The sequence below is a fragment of the Varanus komodoensis genome, unplaced genomic scaffold (assembly GCF_004798865.1).
Source record: "Varanus komodoensis strain SLA01 unplaced genomic scaffold, ASM479886v1 scaffold2, whole genome shotgun sequence".
In the NCBI taxonomy this organism is placed as follows: domain Eukaryota; kingdom Metazoa; phylum Chordata; class Lepidosauria; order Squamata; family Varanidae; genus Varanus; species Varanus komodoensis.
This window is the reverse complement of record NW_025335568.1, coordinates 9,428,723-9,456,387: the sequence shown is the minus strand read 5'-3', so window position 1 is coordinate 9,456,387 and position 27,665 is coordinate 9,428,723. Positions and strand designations below refer to the sequence as shown.

General features: G+C 40.2%; 1 protein-coding gene across 2 annotated transcripts in view; it reads right to left on the bottom strand.

Moving 5' to 3' along the window:
- BMP2K (BMP2 inducible kinase) overlaps nucleotides 1–27,665 on the bottom strand; it is a 69,603-nt gene that overhangs the window by 35,846 nt on the left and 6,092 nt on the right. For both annotated transcript variants that reach the window (XM_044429011.1, XM_044429012.1), the window contains exons 2-7: nucleotides 17,127–17,245; nucleotides 15,842–15,947; nucleotides 13,457–13,599; nucleotides 9,656–9,777; nucleotides 5,445–5,526; nucleotides 4,510–4,642 (exon numbers count right to left, since the gene is read on the bottom strand). In XM_044429011.1, coding sequence (XP_044284946.1) covers nucleotides 4,510–4,642; nucleotides 5,445–5,526; nucleotides 9,656–9,777; nucleotides 13,457–13,599; nucleotides 15,842–15,947; nucleotides 17,127–17,245 — 705 coding nt within the window. The remainder of the gene's footprint in view (nucleotides 1–4,509; nucleotides 4,643–5,444; nucleotides 5,527–9,655; nucleotides 9,778–13,456; nucleotides 13,600–15,841; nucleotides 15,948–17,126; nucleotides 17,246–27,665) is intronic.

Sequence of the window (27,665 nt, the reverse complement as noted above, 5' to 3'; positions counted from 1 at the left end):
CTCTTTTGGAGGAGGCAACACTGGCCTCTTTCAAAAAGGTAGAATCAGACCACTCTTGAGGAAGCATAAGTTGTACCCAGAAGGAAAAAAGCAACTATACACTGGTCAAAAATACTGTTTTCCTGGACAGAATATTCAAACAAGTGGTTACTAATCAGTTCCAGGCTCTTTTCATTGACACAGATTTTCAAGATCTATTTCAAACCAGTTTCAGGCCTTGACTTGGAATGGAAACTGCCTGAGTTAACCTGTGGGATGACTTGTACTGTGGAGAAGGAGAGAGTATGGGGTAGTGCAAACCTGTTGGTCTTTCTGGACTTCTCAGCAGCTTTCAATACATAGTATTTGCGTACTTTGGCTATATTGGGCCACAGGACCATTACTCTAATCATTCCACTCCTATTTTGATGGCACCAGAATGTGGTGCTGATAGATTACTGTTCTGCTACACAGCAGTTGTGATATGGGTCCCTTGCAACCCTACTTTATATCCTCAGTGCTTTTTAACATCTACATTAAACAACTGGGAAAAGTTATGCAACTATTTGGGCAAAGATATCACCAATATTATCATCTCTCCCTTTCACTGAATGCAGGTGAGACAGTGGGTGTTTTGAAACAGAACCTGGCCAGGGTAATGAGAAACTGCAACAGGACCAATAACAGATTCAATCTAATCTAGTGGGAGGTATTTCTGTGCATGCACTTCATCTGTCCGGTTCTGCTCAGTTTATAGTTTGGATGTGTGCTTAAATCCATCATTATCACTAGGCACTCAGATGGCCAAAATGGTACCATGCAATCCCTTTTTAACAGCTTAGCCTTACCCTACCTAACAGAAATAGCTTTGTAACAGTTATTCACATTCTGGTACCACCATATGGATTACTGAAATGTGTTACCTGTGGGATTGCCTTTGAAAACAGACCAGAAACTTCAGCAAGTTAGAGACGGGACAGCTAGATTGCTCACAGGAACCAGCAAACATAATCATATTATGCTTGAACTTCGTCTTTTCACTGTCTGTCAGTCCATTTCAGGCTGCCAGTACAGGACCCAATTCAAAGTGCCTTTAAAACCCTACAGAATTTGGGGCCAGATTATTTGAATGTTTCCTTCCATATTTACTTACCCAGACATTAAAGTCATCATCTGAGGCAATCCTGCATGTGCTTCTATCAAATGAGGTAAGGCAAGCGGCTACAAGAGAGAGGGCCTTTTGAGAAGTAACACTCCATCTGTGGAAAGCTTCCCCAGAAAGGCTTTTCTGGAATCTAGGCTATAATCTTTTCAGCATCAGGTAAAGGCCATTTTATTCTCTCCAGCATTTTAAGAGCTATTATTAGCAATATTAGATCCTTGTACTTTTAGTACTATAGGTTTTACCTATGTTTTATTATGTGGTATTTTTGTTTATTGTTGCATTTTGTGTTTTCTAGGGACATCACCCAGAGAATACGGGTTACTGGGCATTCAACAGTATAATTGTTTAGTTAAACTGCTGACAGCCCTTCATCCGGGTGCAAGGTAAAATATAAGGTATTGGCTTTAGCTTCTCCTGGTTACCATTTTACTTACTATTCAACTATTCCTAAATCAAAGCTGAGATTATAGCAGTGGCTAGCAATGACGAACAATCCTAATATGCCTTTGGAGAATGTACAGCACTTCTGCAACTGAGCTGACTCCAGAATGTCTTTCAGGCCCAATTCAAGGTACTGGTTTTAATCAACCAGACCCTAAAACTAACTGAGCCCCTCATACCCCAAAGACCATCTTCCCTCTGTTGCATTATCCTCAGACAACCCAACACCACCTCCTTTGTTCCATTTAGATGGCAATCAGAGATATAATTTTGGTGGCTGCTCAATGAAGCAAGTTTTCCAAATATATTTTTCACAGCTCAACTCCATTTATCTTCCGGAAATGCTGAAAACCCTCCTTATGTGCACTGGTCAGCATGCTAATATTTCAAACATTTGAGACTTTAGAGTAATTTCATCTAAAAGCAAATGGAGGATAAACAGTGCCACCAAAAATAAAATAGCTGTTTCTACATAAATTGCAGGCTCACCAAGTACACAGACGTTTGTAAAAGGATCAAAACAAAACAAAACGATGGTCAGTGCACACTGAATGCCAATACAGTAATCCCCCAAAATTTGTGGAGGTTACGTTCCTAAAGCACCCGCGAATTGTGAAAAACCACAAATTTGGTGCTGGCGATGGGCACTGGCCGCCAAGGCAGTGTGGGTGGGCCAGGGGGCAGGCACATGTGGCAAGGCAGGGGCAGAGGCGGGCACATGCAGAGATCGTTTTCTCCAAGCGAGTCCAAACTCAGAGGAAACAATCTCCTTGCGAGTAATCCACCGCATGGAGAGGTGCCAGATTACTCACAAGGAGATTGGCTCGGACTCGCTCAGAGAAAAATCCTGCAAAAGACTGAAGCCCTGAACACTGAACCACGACTTCACGGGGTTATACTGTATACAGACTTCTGTGGGGAAAGAGGAGAAACCATTGGTACCCGGTTACAACCAGAGTCATGGTTTTACCACTATTTTCTACAGAAATAACTAACTTCTGCCAGGGAAGTGGAGGGGAATTAGAGGCAAGATTTAAAAAGGAACCAGGGTTCTTATGGACTGTGCCGATTTAATTGAAGTCCCCTGTTCTTAGGCACAATCCCCCACTGCTGAAATGTATAGCACCTGTAGCAAAGCCCACTACCCTGACCTGCAGTTTGGCCCTAATTTTACTTAACCCTCCTTGGAGGGTTAAAAAGGTCCAACTTCATTTGAAAACAGTATGCAGAAACTTGACAGCGAAACACTGATTTTGCCGCCACCATCCATTTCAGTGGCACAGCAGCAGGACCACAGCACTTGTGACAGCTGAAAGTGACCCCTGAGCTCGCTAAAGTTTCCTATCCCAGCTTTAGAGAGAGTATACTAGAATGTGAGGATCTGTACATCACAAAGCTATCACACTCTCCTCCTTGCTCTATTATATGTCACTATTTAACAATCAACAGCTGTTCTTTCCTTCCTCCCACATGGAAAAACTCCACAATAGGCCTGAACTGAAGAACAAACAGTGAACAGAGTATTCCCATTTGGAACTAGGGCAACAATTTCTTGTGACTTTCCAATTGTATACTGAAATCTGATCTCATTATGTCTTATGCACTGGCTTTTGCCTTATTGATCATGTCATCTGATGAGGCACACTAAAAATCCAAAACAGCCTGCCATATCATTGCTCTCCAAAATGTGATAGAAAGGACAAAATCACTTCTTCTTTGTATTAAGAATGTATTTTTATCAATGAGAGAACATTTAAGAGATAGCTGTAAAATAGTATTAATACAAATAATGAAAGGTTCTCAGTAAAAGGAGTCCTAAATAAAAATTGCTCAGTAAAATGAATCCTAACTAGCAAATCTGAACATTTCAAATTTAAAAATGGTGAAAACTGTTTTATTTTTGCCCCATTCTGACCACAACCATTTTTTCATCCCAAGAAATACTGATACATTTCAGTTTCTCTTCCCAGCACTGTAAGAAATCCTAGTTATTTTGGAAGCATAAAGTTCTGAGGACTATTAATGAATGTAATACTCAGGTGCTGTATAATAAAAAATGACTGTACTTTTACCCCAAATAAATAATTCAACTCCATTAAAAGTAATGGTAAAGTTTGCCCACGACACTAAGTTCAGTCGTGTCCGACTCTAGGGGATAGTGCTCATCTCCGTTTCTTGGCTGAGGGAGCCAGTGTTTGCCCGCAGACAGTTTTTGTGGTCACGTTGCTGGCATGACTAAATGCCAAGGTGCACAGAACACTGTTGCCTTCCCACCAAAGTGGTACCTATTTATCTACTCACATTTGCATGCTTTCATACTAGGTTGGTAAGAAACCTATTAGTCCTACACTAAACATAGGATACGGAGAAAGTAAAGTAAAGGCGCTGCCTTTTCCTGTGTGCTTTTCCACCAGAAGTGATATAAAATAATCCAGGTTTTGGGCTGATGTAATTTTTTCCCCCATTCCAGTCTCACGTTAGGAGAACAAGAGGGTTTTGGCTCTTACACAGCACAGCCCTTTCGTATACCTTCCTTTCTGTCCTGTGCTCCAGAAAAGTACCAACTGCAGACCTTCCTACAGTTGCAAAAAGGACTGCAAAGTCAGTTCTCCTTCTCCAAGGCTGGACCCCAGCCCCCTGCTACTTTCTTTCTAGCCCTAGAATGAGAGCTCCTAAGATCCCAGGCCTCCTAGAATGACTTCTTGAAGACCAGAAGACTGCATCCTAAATTTCCCCAAGTACTATCTCAATTCATGCATAGTTTTCTTTGTGTCCCAGAACTGCTTTGACTTTGCTTAAGACAGACACAGTATTGCTATTTATGTACTAAGTGAAGTTTTATGCCATGAAATCTCCAAACTCCAAGATTGTATGTTTTGGTCCAGCACACTCATACAGAAAGTTTAGTTTGAAAGTTTACTTACTTATCAAGCCATGCATGCCATGGGAATAGCGTGAATTGTCTGGGATGGTAAAGCTTCCATCACAAATGGCAACCTGGCTCTCACCAAAAGGAAGTGTGAAGAAACAAAGCTTGTATAGCAAACAGCCAAGGGCCTATGAAATTAAGCATATTTTAGAGAGAAAGGTACCACCAACAAAACTGCATAAAAAGTATCTCACCATAGCAACTTAAACCTAAGACTACAGCATTTCAACAATATTTTCATCATCACAGAATTCAAATAAATTAGCAAAAGGTTACTAAATAAATATAAGTAATGGCACAACTATTAAAATGTTTTTGTTGTAGGGTTTTTTCCATGTTAATCTCGATAATTGAGTCATTTTATTTAGCACTTGCTGACAGCAATGACGAACTTCAACCTGTAACTTCAAGTAACCTGGTTTATACCATTTTATTGAGACAAATTGTCTCAAATCTGGTTGCACTGCTCACTCACTACAAAAACTCTCCTAATAAGCATTTTTTGCCATGTTTAAGCATAAGGAGCTCTACAGATGATATGCTTAACTTTTTGCATTACAAACATATGACAGAATTCCTAGGAGTGTTTTCATCTTAAGTAATCTACAGAAATATTGGATCACTTTCAATGAATTTAGTTACTGGAACAGAGAAGTGAAGTCAATTAGGAAGTATTATATTTTCTATTAAGTCAAATTATATATTTTACAATATGTTTGGTTGAATTCAAGATTCATATCTGCTAGACTTTAGAATTATAGTTATATTTCTGAGAAAACCCACTGAAATCAGTGTGACTTAAGTCTTGTTGATTACAATGCATTTACTCCTACGTATGATTAAGTCTGCACCCAACTTCATGACATCTGTCCAATGATCTTCTTTGGTAACTTCTTACTAACTATAGCAAAATTATCCAGTTTTCCTTACCCAGATATCTGCCTTGGTAGTAATTTGCTTTCCTCCATAAAGGTTTATCATTTCAGGGGCTCTGTACGATAATGTAGTATATCTAGGAGCAAATAATTGGAATATAAATACAAAAATGCATACTTTATTCCAAGTAGCAAGAATGGAACACTGGATCTTCATTGTGAAGGGTCTTTTCCCATTCAAAGCAAAGAAGGCATTGCAGAATGGATAATGTCTCTCCACCCAATCAATAGCAAAGTAAGGATTAAGTGACCGGACTTTGCCTAGACTTTTACTTCTGAGAGAAAGCAGAATGTCAATGCCCTCCCTTTGGGTAGTTAGAAATTGGAAAGCAAGCCACTCAGACTCTGTGCAGCTCACCTAGATCCAGATATAGTATTAGCCCCTGATACAGTAGGTGTCAAGACAAAGGGAGGAATCACTTGCCAAAAACTAGGAATCAGTGGACCATAATGAACTAGCAGCATGATCTACTCTACTATTCTAGGATTTCTTTCTGCCTTGACTTGCTGTAAAACCCTAACTAGTAAAGGAAACTGATGGTAAGACACAGAAGTGCCTTGGGAATGCTAGGGTATCCTCAGTGTCCTTGCTTGATGCTAGGAACCCTCCCAGATGCTAGGAACCCTGAAGTATCTAAGGAGCTTCATTTCAGATTTATTACATTTCTCTACCACCTAATAGCCAAAGCTCTCTCAGTAGTTTTAAGGGAGTTAAACCTTACATTTGGGATTGTGAGAGGAATTGAACAGATCCACTTCTAGAGATCCACAACCACAGTTTGCATTAAATACTACATTGAGCATTTCCTCATTGGTCAAAATCTACTTGTGTATTCCAAGTGCTTTGAATGCTACTAAAAGGGTTTTCTCTGCACACTGGAGAAACAGAGAAGCTGATGCTTCAAGGTGATGATTCCAAGCACGGGATTGGAACCTGGATCTTGGAAGTGGTTAACGCTTCTCTGAGGGAGGGTCGGGTGCCTGCTCCTTTAAAGGAGGCGGTAGTCCGACCGGTCCTGAAGAAGGCGTCACTGGATCCAGGGATGGCCGCTAACTATAGACCAGTGGCCAACATCCCGTTTCTGGGCAAGGTGTTAGAGCGAGTGGTGGCGGGACAACTCCAAGCACTCTTGGATGAAACTGATTATCTGGACCCATTTCAGTCCGGCTTCAGACCCGGGTACGGTACTGAATCTGCCTTGGTCGCCCTGTACGATGACCTGTGCAGGGAGAAGGACAGGGGGAGTGCGTCCCTGTTGGTTCTCCTGGACCTCTCAGCGGCTTTCGATACCATCGACCATGGTATCCTTCTGGATAGGCTGGCGGGATTGGGGGTCGGAGGCACCGCTTTGCGGTGGTTCCGCTCCTATCTCAACGACCGATTCCAGAAGGTGGTGTTGGGGGACTATGGCTCTGCGCCATGGCAGCTTTGCCATGGGGTACCGCAGGGTTCCATTTTGTCCCCTTTACTGTTCAATATCTACATGAAACCGCTGGGAGAGGTCATCAGGAGGTGTGGGCTGCGGACCCATCAGTATGCTGATGATACCCAGCTCTACCTCTCGTTTTCCACCAATCCAGGTGAGGCAGTGGCGGTACTGAACCGGTGCCTGGCCGAGGTAATGGGCTGGATGAGGGCCAATAAACTGAAGCTCAATCCAGACAAGACGGAGGTCCTGTTGGTTGGCGGTTCGGGCTTCAGAGAAGGTGACCTGAACCTTGTCCTGAATGGGGTTGCACTCCCTCCTAGGGACAAGGTCCGCAGCTTGGGAGTGCTCCTCGACCCGGAGCTTTCACTTGAAGCTCAGGTGACAACAGCGGCGAGGAGCGCTTTCCTCCAGCTTCGGCTGATTCATCAGCTGCGCCCCTACCTGGAGTACGACTGCCTTGCAACAGTGACTCATGCGCTGGTGACTTCCCGTCTTGACTCCTGTAACGCGCTCTACGTGGGGCTACCCTTGAAGACGGTCCGGATACTTCAATTGGTTCAGAATAGAGCTGCCAGGCTGCTGACGGGGACTGGACGTTATGTTCACATGACACCAGTTCTCCGTCAGCTTCACTGGCTCCCCATTGAAGTCCGGGCCCAATTCAAGGTGTTGGTAATGACCTATAAAGCCCTAAACGGCTTGGGTCCTGGTTACCTGAAGGAGCGCTTACATCCATATTTGCCCAGTCGCCCCCTGAGATCGGCGGGAGAGGCCCTTCTCCGGGAGCCCTCCGTGAGAGAAATTAGGAGGGTGGCTACTCGGAGAAGGGCTTTCTCAGCGGTGGCGCCTAAGTTATGGAATGCGCTCCCCAGAGAGGTCCGCCTGGCGCCGTCGTTATTTGTTTTTCGGCGCCAGGCTAAGACCTTTTTATTTAAGCAACATTTTAAATGCTAAATACAATTGAATTTTATCTGGCCAGGGCGGCTTATTTTATAATGTGAGTTTTAATTAAGATTATTTTATATGGATTTTAACTTGTTTTATCTATGTTGTAAGCCGCCCCGAGGCTTCGGCGAATGGGGCGGCATAAAAATGTTTTAATAAATAAATAAATAAAATGTGAGCGAGCCCAGGTTCCTCTTCATCTAATCAAATAGGCTTTCATCATGATAGTATCTATCCTCTCAAGAATATATCATGTTCTGCGACATCTAGTGATTCACAGCAAGGGGGATCCATCTTACTTGGAATCAGTTTATACTTTGTACTCTTTCTAGTGGCAACCAGGATGCCTGAGCTATTTCTGATTGGCAATGAACACTCACAGTGCCACAGACCGGCATTTTTGATGAAAGAAGTAATGTATGGAGAAACTGGAGCGGTGTGTGTCCCTGCAGGTGAAACCTGGAGATCCCCCACTGCAGGGATTTATTAAACAGACAGAAAAATCATATTGTGACATTTCTGACTTGTCTTTATATGGTAACAGAAGCCATTTTAAGTGCTTGGCATGTAGCAGATCCCAGAGGAAATGTCTCGATTGGAGGGCATGAGCAACTGTGTCAGTGTCATGATGTTTTTTATTATATGCTTTAGCTTGTACAGTATGAAACTAAGCAGTTAGAAGACCCTTTTTAAAAACTGCAATTGTATTTTTAGCTACCCACTAGCTTCCAATAAAAATCTAATCTAAAGATGAGAGAAAAGGTACTTTATTGGTAACAGGCTGTAGGAAAACTGCAATCCTCTGAAATTTGGCTTATTGGAACCCTGTGCAAAAGCCCACACATCTAAGGTAAACATAGCTTTCAAGAACACAGGAAATTATCAGAATGCAACTCCGCTTCTCTCTTCCTCCAGTCCTATGTCCAACCAGTCACCATCTTTTGTTTGACCAAGCATTGACTTTAGAGAGAAATACGGAGGAATCAAAGGCAGGTATCTTGGCACTTTTAGATGATTCTGTTTTTTTGCTTTCCCTTTAGAAGTGCCCTTGGGATCTGGTAAACCCTCATTAGAATCCTGCAAAGATACAACCATAGCATCATCCAAACAGCCCCTCTAGTAACTGAACATATACAAATCAATGACAAATAATAAAGAATGAGTGCCGAACTTCAGGTCCATGGACCAAATTAATCCCCCCAGAGGTTCCAGATCATCATGTGTCCTTCCCATGGCCCAAACCACTGATCTTTTGTGAAGTTTCTCCCATTCTAAAAGGCTGAAATACCTCTTCCAAGACTGAGCTCCTGACAGAGATTTAAATTAAAATATGTTTGTATTTTTTATATCTGAAGTATCTCTCACTTTGCCTTTGGCTCCACCCAAAACTAAAATTTGGCTCCTGAAAACTTATCTACTTGGAAGAAGTGGTTTCAATTAATAATGTTTAGTGAGTTTCAATGCCTTACAGTAAAAGATCAAACTAATCTTCCTGCCTAGACTGGGCCCATGTAAAGAGAGACTGCAAAAACAAATACCAGGATGATACATATATGAAAGAAAAGAAGCTTCCAAACTCATGGAAATACATATTTATCCTGCTTGAACTGAACTTGAACTGAAATCAGGACACCGACTCATCCAGATGAAGAAATCTCTCCATGTGAAAAATGGAACATTTCTCCATATCATAAATTTCAGTAAAATCAGCTGTAAAATCAGTTTTTGAAATTGCTAAGCTTTTAAAACATATATTCTTATTAGTTTAGAAAGAATTCTAGGATTGTCAGAAAATTAGTGTTAAATAATTGCCTCACGAAATGCAACTTACTTTTTAATTTCCTCTTCAACCACATTAACTCCATCTTTCTGAGGATTAAGGAACTTATTAGTGGCACTGCCAAAGTCACACAGGACATAGTTCCCACTGTCATTCAATAAGATGTTCTCAACCTAAGAAAGAAAGAGAGAAAGGAGGGAGGGAGGGAGAAAAAGACAGACAGACCATTTAAAACATATACAAAAATCAAACACTCCCAATTTTCCAGGAAGTCAGTGTTCACTTATGTAATTCTCTAGTTGACAGATTAATGATACTGTAAGAATTCACTGTTCAGCAACAATGCGGAAGATCAAACTTAATTACATTCTCCAAAGATTTATATATTTATGATAATGCTTATACATATAGATTTTATACAATATGATTAAAGGCTCTAAATCAAGTGGCCTACCAAAATATTTGCATTAATCTGTATGTTTTGCACACAGAGTGCCACCATTCCACACAGGCAAATCTCCAAAACTTTACTTGGTGCCTCAAGCAGAGTTTGAGCTCTTTTAAGCCAGGGGTGGAAACCCAAGGCCCTTGGCCTAATTTCAAAAGCCCTTTGTAAATTATCAGCTCAAAACACTGACATGAGTAATATGCTCCTCTTGCTGCATCATGCAGTGTGGAAAGGAGGAAAGAAAAACAGGAAGACGGAGCAAAAGAAAAGAGATGCTCCCTACCCCATTTTGGCTCTGGCATTGTTCACTACTGCCTTCATCCCTATCCAACTCCAGCATACAGATCCTAACAGATTTTCCTAAAATAATGCAGCCCTTGACAAAAAAAAAGGGACCCCACCACTGCTAAGTTATTATGGAAATTCATTCACTTATCCTCCCACAACCTGCCCATGCCCATATACCATTCAGAAAAATAGTTATTTGAGCTCTCTATACTTGGCTCTTTCAAACTGCACTCCTTAGCCTTAAAGGTCAGCACCTTTTAAAGCCTAAAAGGAAGCTCTATGCATACAGCTGCTACAACACTTCTGTTTCCTGGGCAGAGTAGCACCAACAAGGCTATCTGAACTTCCTCTTCCAAATTTACAGGAAAATACAGCTGGCAATGGTAGAAGTGGCAATAGCAAACTGGATAAAAACAAACCTTTTTGCCCCTCAAATATGGAGCCTCAAATACTTTCCTGCCCACAGAAGTCAGGGTGACAATATTTTGACCCTTGCCTCTACTCCTATGCAAAGATAAAACCCAGCAAAATACCCTACCATTCCCATAAGTACTGCATATCTGTTATTGAGAAATACCAAATTACTTCCTTTTTTAAAGCAAAAGTAAATCATTATCGTATGACCAACCTATCTCCACCCTTTGCAGACAGTGCATATTGTATGCTGCATATTACTCCATCACCAGGGCAATCCCAGGACAGTGTGCATCTCATAAAATATTATCTATAAAAATTACACAGTATTAACAGCTGTAAAATGGCAAATAAAATCAACTTAAAAATTTCAGGATGGCTGGACAAACTGGAGCATTTAAAGATTTAGTGCCAATCAGAATACAGAGTCAGTGCCAAATGTCAATCTTCTTTTCCTCAGGAGGGCATTCCAAAGCTGGTACACCACCACAGAGAAGGTCCTCTCTTTTATAGCTGCATAGTGCATTTTTTCCAATGGTTGTATACAGAGAAAGGTGTATACAGGCTACATTTTGGTTTAAAATCTGGCCTTCTTTAGGCATTGGGCACTCTAATGCGGCCCCAGTGTGCACATGGGACACCTAACATGGCACTTCTACAGCTTTACCTGATTCCAGTTACATCAAGAAATAGAGCTGGGCATTATCAGCATGCTGATAACCCTTCAGTTCATACCCCTAGATCAGGGGTTGGCAACCTTTAACACTCAAAGAGCCATTTGGACCCGTATCCCACACAAAAGAAAATACAGGGAGCCGCAAAACCCTTTTGACATCTAAAACGAAGATAACACTGCATATATCTTTTTTTTACCTTAATGCTATGTATATCTTCATTATGATTTAGCTGCAGCTCTTGCTCAGTCACTAAAAACTGTTATTTTTAATCTTACATTATAAACTAGTAGGACTCCTTTCATATATTTTGAATAGGAGAACTGCTTCCTGAAGAATCAAAGCCAGAGCTAAAGGGCTGCATGCATTAAACAGCAAACCCCATAAGTTCATCAGCAGTAAAAGCAAATGAATCTACCCACATACCATTAAACGTTTGGTTTTCTTCAGAAACTTTTCTTCGATTTATCCATGGTTGGCCTACCGGGGGGGGGGGGGGGGGCTCAGTATATCAGTGCAGGTCCACACAGATCAGCAGATCTGCGGCTGTGCCAGAGATGTAGGTGTGTTTAGTGACTGATTAGCAGATAAACAGTCAAGTGCTGTGAACTGTGACAGGTCCCAAGCACAGCTTTTAACATTCAGATGAAGGAGAATACACTGGGACAAACAGAATCCTTTCAGCAGCGTTTTGCGTAACATGAGAGCCTGCAGGAAGCTGGTTCAGCAGAGGAATGTAACGATTAACTTAACTAGCTAGCACTGTGTTCCTGAGTGGAGCCTCGAGTAGATCACGGAGCCACAGCAGAGGGGTTCAAGAGCCACGTGCGGCTCCGGAGCCACAGGCTGCCGACCTCTGCCCCAGATGAACTCACCGAGCAGCTTCATATAGATATTAAAAAAGCATGGGAGACAAGACAGAAATCCCACAACTCAATTACCAGTGCGACTGAAAAGAAAACCTCAATACTACGTACCTCTGAAATCAGCCCTGCAAGTAAGGTTGGCGTCCACTATTATTACCATGGGCCCCAACCCCAATCTACAGAACTAGTGCTACAAATCTCCATGTTTGATCATATCTAAAGTTGCTAAGTGATAAAGAATCTGCAGGGTCAAACTCCCTGACTCTGCCACAGAAGGGTGAACAAAGCTGTTCCAGTGCCACACTGTCACCTAAACTCAGATTGAAAAGGCTTTAGACAGTCAGTTTCCTCCAACAGCACTCAAAATTGGACTCCCGCCACCATCTCAACCAACTTACCCAACAAAGGGATATTTGCATCCAGGAAATAGTTGTCACAATCTTCCAGATTCAGCTATTCTCTGTCTCTTCAAAGTGGCTATTACCAATCCCTCCCTTTAAAAGGCATAAAACAGCATCTTGAAACTACTAGCCAGTCTCTTTCAACTTTATGTAAGGAACCATGATGGGCAATATTTGAAGCACTTGGTCAGATCTCACCAAGTATCTAGCAACCACATCCTCAAGACAGCAGTAAGTGAAACTGATTCCATGAAACCAAACCCAATAGTGATACAATTCCAAAGACCATATGTCCAGAACAACAGTGACTCTATCCTCAAAGTGCCAAGCAAACTAGTCACAGTAAGCCCTTCTGGGTTCCAGTATACTTTTCTCAAGGTCCAGGAATAGCTGCACATTCACCACTCAAGTTCTGCTAGATAGCTAGCTGAGAATGCAATCAAGGCAAAAAAAATGTGCTACCTGTTTCCTTTCCCTGCACATCTCACAAATTCTGATAAACAAGGGGAACCAGCTGGTCTTTTCAGAACAGAAGAGAATGCTGGGATCCATCATGTCAACAAGCGATCCCTAGCCCTTTACCACAAACATGTTTGCTTTAAAAGTGTTCAAATGTGTTAAGCGGTTTTGAAAAGAAGGGTAGTTGTATATAAAGCTGATTCAAACTTAGCATTGTCATGGTTAGGAAGAAAAGCACCAAATAAGGGAATGCCCATTCATAGCCAACAGCAGCAAGAATTCTACTCAATAGCTCCTCTCACCTTCAAATCTCTATGAACAATGGGAGTTTTGCATTGATGTAGCCTAGCAACGGCTTCACAGGCATCACAAAATATCCTCAGCACTTCGGGCTCAGTAAAGCCTGTCTGCAGTCTCTGGTTCATTTGATTCACTACCTGTCCAGCTACGAAAGAGAAACATAAAAATAATGCAAATGAACAGTAAATATAAGTTACAATGTTTAAACAGAAATATAACAATATTTTTAAAATAAAAAGGAACAACTATAAGTAATCTTGGCAAATATAAGAAATATTGTACAACAGAAATGTCAATACACACAATTAAACTAAACTAATCCAGCACCAAGAATCATATAGCAGCAAGAACAGAACACAATACAGAATCATAAATAAATCACAATTCAACAGGAGGGTTCTCCACTATTAGCCTACAAGAACAGGCTGGCAACCACATCCTTCACTTGTGGTAGCCTTCCTCTATTCTCATAGTTCCTCCTTATTTCTCAATTGGGAAGGCAAAGAATACCAATCTTTCTGCAAGCTCCTTATAAAGTTTTGATGCTACGCAATCTCTCTTCAAGCACTTATCTTCATGCAGCAGACTTTACTGGACTCTAAGGTGGTGGGTGGAATGAGGCAGGTGAAAATGCCAAGCCCACTGATGTAATGGCAATTCACTTTTTTAACCATTCATTATGGCAGCTGCATGAAACTACAGTACATTGCCTCCTACCTTCCATTTTGCATCCAGTTACTCAAACAGTCCAGGAAATCTGCATTCCTGAAATGTTTGGTGCAATAACCAAACCTGGAACAATCCAGATTGTTGCAAGACAAACAATCCAGATTTTCAGCCTATCGACACAACAGGAATTTAAACTCTGGGTTGTCAATCAACAACCCAGAGTTCTAGGTTCCAACATGGGGCTTCCTGGGTTATTTAAAAAACCAAATGTAAACCAGAAGCAGCAAGCAGGTGAGAAGCTGCATTGCACAGACATTCTTGCAGAGCTCTGAAAACCCATGACTTAAACAGCTCATGGGGTGTCAATTATATGTGAACTGGAACTATTATCACACTAATTTCAAAGAAGAAATTTAATCTTCTTAACACTCCAATTCAAACTAAGAATCAAACTATTAATATTTGATTGGCTTATTCTGTGCACAATGACCTGGTTCACACACATTTTGTAGGATTATTTGTTCAACTCTCAAATAACCCATGAGGCCCAGTTCTCAATGGCATGGGAACCTTTGCACTGAGGCTGTATATTCAAAACGGCATCAGGCACACACCATAACTCATCAGGAGTTAACAAGCCATAGTGAAAATAGTGTGTCGTGACTGTTTTTCAAATTCCGAATAAAGGTCTTTCTGCTTTTTGCAAAGCGGTTTTGATTAGCAAGGTTTAGCCTGGCAGCACAGAAACCTCTGCAAGCTCCTACCTGCACTGATGATAGTCATTTCTTTTACAGAGCATGACAGAAGCCATATGCCAATTAAGGGAGACAATAAAATATTATAATTATTTTGGGCTATCATTATGTGTGGAAATTTACAAAGTACAAGAAATCAAGTACCAGCCACAAGGAGCTTAAATCTAAAAATTTTAGGAACAGGAGAAAGGATGGTTTACACTGGGTAATAGGTTTTTTTACTTTTTAACTGTATTTATTCACAGGACATTAGAAACAATTAAAAAACTATTGGAATTTAAAGTTGTAATAAATGTCCTTCATGTTTGAACGGCTGAACAGAACTGTGCACTCTCTGAACTCTTTCTTCAATGAAAACTAATGGAAAACATTGTCCATTTTAAGTTAGGTAGAATACCAAAATTACTAAAGCAAGGTATAGTCCAGATTCCTTTAGAGAGGCCTCATTCCATCCTGTAGTATTACAGAACTACCAGCTCATTCACATTGGGAAAACATGTCCCAGGGAATGGTCCAAAAGCATCTGAAGCTACAATAGTAATAAAGTTAATCAGATATCAGCCTGATCAGGCTCTTGAATGGGAATTCCCTGAAAAAACAGGACATAACAATTTATGACAACACATTAGAAGGTAACACTTCCTGCAGCCTCCATATCACAGCTCCAGGTCCACTATTTGACAGCTGTGTGAAAAGTAAGAAATAATCACCATTAAGACAGCACTATGGGAAACACAGGAGAGTATGAATGGGGGGAGGGGAAATGTTATACATAAATAAGTTGCTGTTACACCTCCTTTCTCCTCTCTTCCGGAAGCAACGAAGTACAGGAGCTTTGACAAGTAAAAAAGGAAGTGAGTAGCCCTGTCACCCCTGGAACTTTATTTGCAGGACTGTTAGTCTTGCCTGAGACACTGCATGTTCAACAACTATTTATATTTTTAAAGACAATAGTTTACTTACCACGACAATATTCCATTAAGATCAGCACCTCCCATACATTATCACTAACAGAATTGACAGCACAATCCAGATAACCTACAATGTTCTTGTGTCCAGACAGCTCTTTCTGAAAAATAAAACACATTCAAGTGTAAAGAAAAGCTTTACAACTTTAGAAAAAAAGTAGTAGAGAAAATCACGAAAGAACAATGAGAACCACCAATGGAATGAATTACTTAGATAAGCATGCCACATCCAAAGAACATTTGCTGCTTGTGATCATCTTGACTTTCTTCTTTGAAAATTCACAGAGTAAGTTAACTCTCTTCAGTTTGTCAAACCCTGAGATAACTGGTTCTCAAAAAGCAGATAAAGAGCCTCAAGTGGGTAAATGCTTGACCTAAGATGGTCCAGTACTACATTTGTGTTTAGCGTTTTCTGAATAGAAAGATGGACTGGGGAAGGAGACGCTGCAAAACAGTGAGAATTTTTACAATAAGAACTTTTATCAGTTCTATGTTAGTTCAACAGTTATGACTTTTCTCTTCCAAACAAAATCCTGTGGATTACATTTTGAGGCCAGTAGTAAATTTGTAAGAGATTTCTTCCTCACACTCAGAACCACAATTCCCTGAGGAGAAGGAATAACTGTTAAATACAATGGAACGTGCGTGCACTGAGACAGACAGAGGAAGAAAAAATAGAGAAATAATTGAACAAGGGATTAAAAAATTAAGCTGAGCCTCACATTACAGGATGGAATTGAAGGTAAGTCCAAAATCTGAAAAAAACTGACAAATTGTTTCTACAGTAACACACTAAAATGAAAAACAAGAGTAATCTGTGTGCTGCGTATGACTATTTTGATGCACCAAGAACTCTTTTTTTATTACAATAACACAGCTTGAAGAATTGACACATACTCTTAGAAAGCTCTCTCAGCACCCACATCAAAAAACATGTTTGAATCTCTTTTTAGACAAAAATAATACATTGAAGAACTGCTCTAGTATTGGGAATTATGTGTTCCATTCACCAGTAAAAACACTATTTCAAAGTGTATTTTTCCCACATGCTAACATACTGCCCTATCACATGTGTCTTTCAAAGTAACCCAAATGATGTTAACTCACTGAGATTTTACACTAAATCACTAGCTCATGCATGCTTTATTGACAAGAGCTGAGAAGGGATGGCATGAATAGGACATCTGGGAGGCATTCATACACAGGGTCACCATAAGTCAGAGATGGTTTGATGCATGCTTTCAATAAAAATATATTAACAGTGTAACAATTTAACTTACCATTATTGTTATTTCTCTTTTGCAAATATTGAGGTCAGGCACATTGTTCACATACATTCGTTTCAATGCACACCGGACACCACCATGTGTGCGCACAAGGAGTACTGTGGAAAAGCCACCTGAAAGAACAGAGACTGCACTATAAACAAGTTCATCTGTTTATAATTTAAGCAATGCAACTTTCACTATTTAAAAATAGTAAATTCACTGTGTTCTAATTATCTTTAATTGCCCTATTAATAAAATATGTTTTATTTACAACAAAATCTTGTAAATAGTATTTTATTTTACAACGTAATAATTCAAAGTAGTATCCAAGTATCTTTCTGTTAGTGGAAATGACATTGTACTAACAGAAACTAGGTTCTGAACTATGTGCAAGAGGAGATTCCACCTAGTTATGCTTGCACAACTCATTGTGCAACTGGTTGTACATAAATCCTGTGCAACAGAAAGATTTGGTAGAGTTCCACTATCTCCACTGGCATTTGTACAATGCAACTGTAGAATGATACTGTTGTCTTTTAGGGAAAGCTCTCTCAAGGTTGTATAAAAGATGTAAAGTCACAAAACATAACAGCAATAAAAACAATGACATTCAGGTAACAATATATATAATGGCACCCAATGTAGTCATTAGTCAGCTACAGGACAAGGTAAATAAATATGACTCTAGGGCAGTGATTGTGAACATTTTAGAGACCAAGTGACCAAACCGCAACCCACAACCCACTTATTTATCACAAAGCGCCAACACTGCAATAAAAACTGAATGTTGAGGTTTTAAGTTTAGAAAAAAAAACTCATACATTAACATTTTTTGTCTTAAAAGAAAAAAACAGCAACAGAGAGGAGCCATGTTCACATTCAGTGCCCCCAAGTCAGGGGGACGCTGGGCTTGCTTGCGCCCGGGTGTGCGCATTCCCTCCCTCCCTCCCTCCTCGCCCCCAAACCAGCCACCGGGAATGCCAGAAAAGCTTTGGCAGCGCTTGAAAGTTTACCGGAGGGGCAGAATGAGGAGGAGAGAAACCTAAACTAAAGGTGAGGAGAGGCTATCACTGATCCCTTCTGTGCTTCCATTGGGATCTTCCTCAAGGCACCCCCACAGCGCTGCCAAGCCTTGGCAAGTGGAGTCGGGTGGGGAGGAGGGTCCCCGCCACGCACCCATTCCTCTCACTTTGCAGCAGTACCAGCCTCCACCTTTCCTCATTTTGGCCTCCCTCCCCAGGAAGCACCATATCAATCCCAGGCGCCCTCTCTCTCCTCCTCCTCCTCGCTCCAGCTGCTGCTCTGCTGCCTCAACCCCGTCGCTCACTCCCTTCGCCCAGCTTCCCCACTCTCCCGCGGCCACCGGCACGGGAGCCTGGCGAGGGGGAAGGCGCGGGGGCAGGTGGGCACGCAGGTTCCTGGCTGCACCTGTAGCAACCGAATCAGTAGGGTCTTGCCACTGCACTAGGAGGGTGGCTTGGGCAGCCGCTCACATGCTGTGGGCCAGGAGGAGGAGGAGGAGGAAGCAGGAGGAGCACATCACCGCCAGCGCTCGGCACACCCACTCGCTGCTCGCCCACTCCCTTCCTGGCGCACCCGCCACAGCGGTTGCACCTGCCTCTGGCCACCTATTCAACACAAGAGGCTAATGAGTGACATTGTCACCTGGTGTGGTTACTCTTTCCGAATATGTGCATGGCTGCTGGGGTGATGCTGGGGCTACTTGGCTCGCGTGCCAACAGAGAGGGCTCTACGTGCCTGCTGTCGCACGCGTGCCACAGGTTCACCATCACTGCTCTAGGGCCTGTTTGAAGGCCAACAATGATGGGCCATGGCAAATAGCAGGCAGGGGCCTACTGAAAAGGTTATTCCTTGTGCCTGCCAGCCTAATTACTTTGGCAAGCAAACACCTAAGCAAGGCCACTAATAATGATCTTGGGAGTACAGGCGTATATTGGCGAAGCAGTCCTTCAAATAAACTGGCCCTCACTTAAGGTTTTAAAGGCTGATATCAGCCCTTTAAATTGGACCCAGAAACACACAGTAAGCACAAATGAAGTTAATATTCATGTTACACAAGCCTATCACCCTGTACCTACTTGACACATCTTTTATCAGTTTATCCTAGAAGTAGCTCACACAAATCATGCATCCTCTGGCTGCCCAGCTTTTTTATTCTGGGGGTAAAGGTGTACACAACCAGTGCTTTTAAAATTTATTTACTTTTCTAACTGCAGTTACACACTCACAATCAATTACAGTTGTGTAACTGTGGGTATCTGAAGCCTGGGTGGAGCAATACCTGACTTATGCCCTTTTGCTGCAAAAACCTTGATGTACACATTCTGCACTTTGCTCCAAATCTATAGGAGTTTGAAAAGTACAAATGTACAATCCTCCCTTATTTTAAAAGGAATAAGGGAGTTTGATATCTTTGACAGCTAGCTGTCAAAACTCTGGCTCTTTTTTTAAAAAAGGATTTTTATTTGAAACTGGCCAGAACCTGCAGTACCCCAGACCAGAACTTGCAGTACCCACTCAAAAAGCCCTTTTTAAAGGGACTGAATGATTTGACAGCTAGCTGTTAAAGACCCTAATCTCTTCCCAAAAAAAAGGAGCGGGGATTGTTTGCACTTTCCAGAGTCCATAGAAGCTCGGGACAAAATGCAAAATATACATCCCCATGGGCATTAAAGGCAGAAATTTTTAAAAGATCAAGATCTTGCTGACAAAGGGATGTAAATCTTTTTTTCTCATCTTTGGTTTCCTTTTGACATTCCTTTGCTTCCATGCTGTGAGTTGCCAAGAGGAACCAAAGAGGGGTTAGTGGATTTGGTAAAAAGGGAAAGCAATGAAAATACTGTATGGTGTATGGATGCAAGGCCTAATTGCTAAAATGAAACCACAGACAGTTTCATAGTATTTTTATTTGTGAATTAGCATGCCTTAAGATTGGATTTGTACCATTGTCTTAAAATTATTAAGTATCAATGGGAGCCTGACATAAATAAGGGTTAGTGTTAGGGTTAGGACTCTTCTCTTGATTTAAATTGCCTTGTTCAATCTACCCTGATAAAATTGAATTTCCACTTCCCAGCAGATATCTAGGAAAGCTGAACCTAGAAGTGCTTCAATTTCTCAAAAATATTTTGAAACACTGGTTACTGACAAAAGTTTAAACATCAAGTACACTTACTCAACTAGAACAACAGTTTGTACTCCTTTTCTTACGATATTGGATGATTTAACTGAATAACTAAGAACTATCTGGCTGTCTGGAATGAAACTGTCATGTAGACACACATTACTTACACGTAGATTAGATTACTGCAATGTACTCCATATGGAACTACCTTTCAAGAGTCTTCAGATGCTTCACAATTGGTCCAGAATCTGGACCAACTGAAGCCTGAATCTGCCCTAACCAACCTACCCATATCCTAAATCTGTCAGAGAGACCTTTCTTTGTATATCTCTGGTGGTGTGATGGGACATGAGAAAGGGCATTCTAAGCAGCTACACCCAGATTATGGAATATTTTGCCCCATGAGGCTCATTTGGCCCTTTCCCTTGCTGCTTTTGAGAGCTAATATTTACCTGTTCAGCAAGGTTTATTATTTGTTATTGATATTAAATTGCATTTATATCCCACTTTTTTTTCTTCTTGTGAGCAATCCCAAGAGGCTTGCTTAGGGCCATTTTATCCTTCCAACCACCACTCTAGAAGGCAGATTAGGCTGAGATTTAGTGACTTGCTGAAAGTTGCCCAGTGAGCTTCATGGTTAAGCAGGAACTAGAACCCAGCTCTCTTGTGTCCCCAGTTCAATAATTTAAGCACCACACCACACTGGTTCCTTTAGTTTTCTTGGGCAGATTAAGTTTATTTAGTGAACTCTATGTGAGGATCTTTATTTTTTGAGTCTGTTTTTATATTGTTTCATTAAGGTTTGTGATATTTTATTGTTATAAGCTCCTCTAAATAATATAAATGTTTTAGATGCAAGCACACTAGAATACATCCCGCACTTCAGTACATCAGTACATTACAAGGCTAGATCAGCAATGTTAAGCAAGGTTTTGCAGCAAAGTTTTCAACCATTTTCCATCTTCTCATATGGAGAAACAAATATGAAAACCACAAAAATAGTACTCTACATAATTACTGTTTTACCATTAGGTGGCAACATATCCCAACACAGACACCTTTAGAATCATCACAGTACCAGACAATAACCATATTTCAATGATCAGAAAAAATGTCAATGTATTGTCTCAACAAGAGAAAAAATTGTGCATCATGTTATTTAACTGCATTTGATAGAATCAGTTTTTTATAACTTTAATATCAAAGTTATATATTAAAACATTACTCTCTTCCATTGTACTTATGTTGTCAGATTACTAAATATTTAAAGTTACTGTGGGGACAAGCATTTAAGAGCATAAAGCAGGGGTAAACAACCATTTTGCCCCCAAGAAACACAACACTGAGTCACACACAGTTTCTCCTAGCTATCCTTATCTAGATTGTTTTCTGACTGCAATTAGCAGAGGAAAAACAACAATCTTAATTAGAACCCTGAAAGGCAGGAAAGTTCTGAACTCTTCCTAACCCCCAATGATCTTCACCATAATCACAGGGGGAAGCTTTAAACTTAACACTGATCCTACTCACGAGTGCTACTTCCCTATTCCTACTACCTTCACCAGTATCACTGAGTATGGGATAAGGTTACGGTCTCTACCCACACCACAGAAATCCTGATCAGGATTTATGCTTTCACACTAGCTGATCCCTGCCCCCTAATTTATGGTTAAGCAGATAAGACAGCGGAAAAGGTAGGTAAGGAACCCCAGGGGTTCAGCAGACCACACAACAGTAAAACCACAGAAAGCAGGTTGCCCACATGTGCCATGGAGGATCAACTTTGACAAAACAAAGAACTTTCTAAGAGAGAACCAAGAACATTTTAATTAACACCTGGACAAAATATTCATAGTTATACAAAATTCATGTACCAAACTTTTGTCTGCTTAAAAATATGTGCCCAAATACCACTGAAGAATGTTGTTTCCCACACTGTAAATTCCATTCACTGCACTGCATCCAATTACAATTTTTGACATCACATCCAAGTTCACTCTATTCAAATACCATACTCTAGTTCCTTCCAGATGTATAGGTATATAGTCTGAACTAACATTGTAATGTGCAGAGGGATTTAACATCTTTGTAGTATTTTTAACTTGCTTATTTCCAGACACTTGACAACTATAACATACCAAATGACATACCAATTCTATAGAAGTATGGTTTTCTCTACCCAAGGCTGCAATCATACCTGGGAGTAAGTTCCACAGACTACAGTAGGATTTAAATCCGAGTAAGCATGGTTACTAGACATGAGGTGAGAGCTTTTCCATCCGGTTGGTCACTATGTAAAGCTTGATTCTGAACTAGATAAGGCCTTTGGTTTGATCCGGCCCCTCTTATATTCCTATGAACAGAATTCCATTTCAAATCACACAATAAGGAGAACTCAGTAAAGATCTTTCAAGAACCTCTCCATAATTGAAAAATGCAAGGTGTATGAAATATACACTCACTCAAAAATCATTATCATGCTGGTATTGTACTGTACTATCAAAAGTCCCTATGTTTTAAAAGCATTCCTTAGTTTAAAGGCTATTTTGCAATGACAGACAAAAAGTAAGTGTTGGAAAGCCACTGCTTCTACTTCCTTTTTCATTATGACTGAGGAATCTTCAAGAAGATAGCTAGGACTTGTCTTCCCATAGCTTTTGAGAAACTTTTTCCAAGATGAAATACACTACAAGGAGTGTGCTGAATCTATATTATGAACTAAAAAAGTAGGTTTGAGGATTCAATTAATTAAATTTTGTGTGCAAAGCATGCAGATGGCAGGCCAGCAGACACAAGCCATCTGCACATTTTTTTCTTGGTCTATGGATTTAAAGGACCATAAGAATTTTGCTTGCCTGATTTACTAATCCATAGGTTATCCATTCTGCTCTTTCATAAAAATTTTTAAAAGCAAAACTTTAAGGGATACAATTTCTAGAGAGGTAATATTGTTAAGTCTTTTTCAAAAAAAAAAGTATCTTGTAAAAGACCAAGGCATTTATTAGGATGAGCTTCTGTTGGATGGTGTCTACTTAATCTATTTCTCTTTTCTGCTGTTTCTACTGTGATGGATATACACCTTAATATCCTCATTTCTGCTCTCATCTCCTTTGTCTCCTTAATTACCTTTTGTTGACTTAATTCAGAAAAATATTCTTTATGAAAAACAGAATGACAAAATCACATCTGGACAACCCAGACATATCATCAGATAAGCTCTGCTAATCATTTGTTTAGAAGCCAACTGCCACATACAGGCTATGTATAATTAAGGTATTTAATAGCTAGAAAAAAGCACTATTTGAACTACTACTTTAATCACATACTCCTACATAATGAATTAATTTTCAGGAAATATATTAAGTTCCTGACTACATGTAACCTGCACAATAAACTGTTTTAAAATCAAGGTGACTTGAATCACCACCAAAACATTACCAATTTCCAGATAGTTTACCTTTGTATGATGCATCTGTTTCTTGAACAGACATGTTAACCAGTTGCTCTAACAACGAAAGCATTTGCTTTGCAACAAAATACAACTGATACACCATGGAACATATTTCAAATGCTTTGATCATTAAACCTATGTGTTCTCTGTTTTGCAGAAGTATATCTGCCTACAGACAAAAACAATTGTGAAATTAACTGGGGCTCTTGAGAGTGGGAGGTATGAAGACTGTTGGCCACGAAGAGCACTGAGATTTAAAGATTTGGCCCAGAGTTCTTCAGAACTATGTTTCATCCTGATATGGGAAGTTAGGTTGGCAGACTTTAACATTCATGATTTAAGAAGTGAACAGACAGCAGAGTTCACACAAGGAGTATAAATATTACCTACAAGGGCTCAGTGGATGATCCTGTTGACATACAGAAACTTTACAATTATACTTAACCTTAAAAGTTAGACTTTCCCCATGACATTTTGTCTTATACTCTTCGATACAATATGTTTGATAAAGAGTCCATAATTTAGTTGATATGCTTTAGCACAGGGTTGGCTAGAAGAGGTATCTGCAGATGTTTAGGCCTTCAGCTCCCTTCAAACTACATTCTCAACAGTCAGATTCTAGGAGACAGGAGTTGAAAATATCTGGACACTTATTTTTTGCACCTGTTTTAACATATCTATATTAAATGATAACTTCATTTAAAACTAGATAATAAAAATAGCTGAAATATAACTGATTATCTCTATAGCAATCAAAAACACTTCTAAAATGCCTCACAGAGCAATTCTATAAATAATTATTCAGAAAACCCAATGAATTTCAAATGGGTTTACCCCCAGTAAAACCCTTATTTATGAATAGAATCCTAAAATTCAAGAACAAACACTATTTCAATACTGTTCAAGTATTGAAATCTATTAAATGTTGCAATAACAATCAGATACCTTAAGGAACAGTCAAGTATCATTAGTAGCAAGATAGTACTGTAGAACAATCACATTTCCTGGGTTTTACTATCAAATATCACCAAGATTTAAAGCCAGAGAGCTTACTCCTACCCACTGGTCCAGAAAGAACAGACCTACTCCTGAAATTATTATTTTTCAAAGGCCTGTTCAGATATAAGGTTGCCTACAGATTCTCTCTGGAGAAGAGTAGCTTGAATCCACATGTTCTATATCAAAAGCAGGCTACTGGCACCTTTCAAATGTTTTGGACTTCCAGTTCCAGCTACCTTAGCTAATGGCCAAAGATTATGGGAGACACATTTTGAAACATCTACAGACTGCAGTCTACCTTGTACTTACAAACTTAAATTTTAGAATCGCACAAGTTACCTATGAGATAAAGATCAGATCACAGTGACACAGTATAGATTTATGATAAGTTGGCTTTAATTTCAAATCTTTTTTATGCTTTAATGAAAACTGGCAGTAACGAAATCCCAGCCTTTTGGGCATTTCAATTAGTTTCAATTTGTATGTCTGATACTATAAACTTGAAAAATGTTGTCTCAAAGTTATACTTGGTGTTAAACCATGGTAAGGTTAACAATATAAGAAATTAGTATTGTAGCACATTAGAACATGTTCCCTTTCCCTTTCTCAGAGGTGGTCCCTCAATACAGTAAGAGCAGAATTTCGTACTATAAGGTCAAACAAGGCAGAAGCACTGAACTCCTTAAATACATACCTGCCCCAAACATGTATAATGAAAGAGAGTAAAGAAATCCTGTTCACAAGCAAAAAAGGATATACAGGTAAAGGAAAGATTACTCTCTGCATTGAGTGCTCGTTTCCCTAAGGCCCCTTACCTTTTCTCCTACCTGACTACATATTTGATACTGAAGCCCACTGAAAAGTGCCCTCAGTGCAAAAACATAACTGTATGCAGGAGTGCTTAGCATCTCTCACCCAAATAACCCTTTTTCCCTTTAAAGGTAACTTTCGCCCTAGTATGAGATACGAGCACAGCTGAATTTAGGATGCTTGCAGACCAGGCTTTTTATTGCAACATCACTTTGCCTCATTCAAGCTTTCTTGGGGGAAGGGAGATGTCATCCTCTCACATTTGTAACTCTTCCATGTGCTCCTATTGCTCCTTCTGCCTTTTTTCTTACTAAATGAAATCTCTTATGGACAAATTGAAAAAATAGGTACACAATGCCTTTGGGCTGGCAGTGCAAAGTGCCCTCTACCTTGAAAGTGTCCCTAACCTGCCCCTTTGAAGTTCTTCATAGATGATCTTCCATTAGTCTTAACATCCCAATAATTCACTCCAATATTACCATCTCCCTACTGCTTATGGGCAAATGAGAGAGAATGAGTTGCCCTTTTAAGGCTACCAAAGGAGCTTCTAAAGATGCAAACTCTCAATCTAGGACTTCTCAGATCATACCTTAAAAGGCTACCATTCAACATCAGTGTTCAGTGTAATTCTGCAATAACTGCAACATGATTTTTTATATAGCTTCCGCACATCTGAATTCATTTGCTAACAATAAGCATCCTACATTTCTAAAATCCCATTTCCATGAATAAGTCTTATATACTGAGTGCCTTCCACTCACTCCATTCTCAACCTAGCTTTACTCTATTGAAAAACCTTTTGTTTTTATTTAACAGTACCCTTGTTACTAAATATAAGAATGAATGTCCTATCATTGTTTCCCTTGCAATTTCTGCTATATATTGATAGTAGGAGGACGCAACAATTTACCACCACCAGAAATGACTTCTTAGAGTTAGAAATGAGCTGAATCATTCAGCTTCTGCTTTAGACTTTGCCAGATATCTGGCACAATTCTGCACCTCCAGATCAAAACATGTTTCATATAGCAGAAGCATAGATCCTTACGCAGACCTTACAGGAAGCCTACTTTACCCCAAAAATAAGGGTCAAGTGTTTAGCTACAGTTCTGTTGCAGGCCAAACATAAATTTTATCACCAATTTATGTTGGTTAACAGAATCTAGCAGCATCTTTAGCTTTCATAAACATGTATTGCAACACAAGAACCCGCAAACAATTCTTTCAAAGAATTTCCTTTCAAGATACAACATGCAATTAAAGGGTACCCAAAACACAATGAACAAGAGTAAGAATCTGCAACTGATTTAGCTTCTTATACTTCTCATTTTAATTGTCCTTCTCCCATCCCTTTTTCTCACTCACATACACTTTTGTATGGGAGGTACCAGCCCATGGTCTGTTAGGAACCAGGCTGCACAGCAGGTGAGTGGTAGGTGAGCAAGCGAAGATTCATCTATGAGTGTAACCTCCACTATTCCCCTTCTCCTTTTGTTTGTGGGCTGCCATGATGCCAATGCACAAAAGGAGGAGGCAGGATGTCAAGAGTGCGCTGACCAACTGAATCCAATTTTTTTCGAAGGGGCTAAAGCTCCTCTGACAGATACCTTGTTTCTCCAGTGAGATGACAAAGCAAACTGCCCTTCAACCAACAGTATCCAACAGCATGTGTGGACTGTGGCTTGGGCATGGGGCAGTCATTCCAATAAAAAAGGTGGAATAACTGAGCCTTATACCAATGGAGGTATAAACCTAAACCAAGACGGTTTAAAGTGAGGGAGCAGGGCGGGCCTATCCATTTTTCCCCACTTTTCCTATGAAAGCACAAACAGTACTGTAAACTACGCATGCGAGAGATCTAGGTTGCGCACTCCCTATAAGAATCTAATGCCTGATTATCTGAGGTGGTGAGTTGTAATAATTATTTCATTATATATTACAATGTAATAATAATAGAAATAAAAGTGCACAGTAAATGTAATCATCTCGAAACCATCCCTCCGCCCGGTCTATGGAAAAATTGTCTTCCACGAAACCGGTCCCTGGTGCCAAAAAGGTTGGGGACTGCTCTTGTATGGGATATAGATGCATGATTTCAACATTGCTTTTATGTGCAGTTTCATTCTAGATAAATATGTATTCCGTG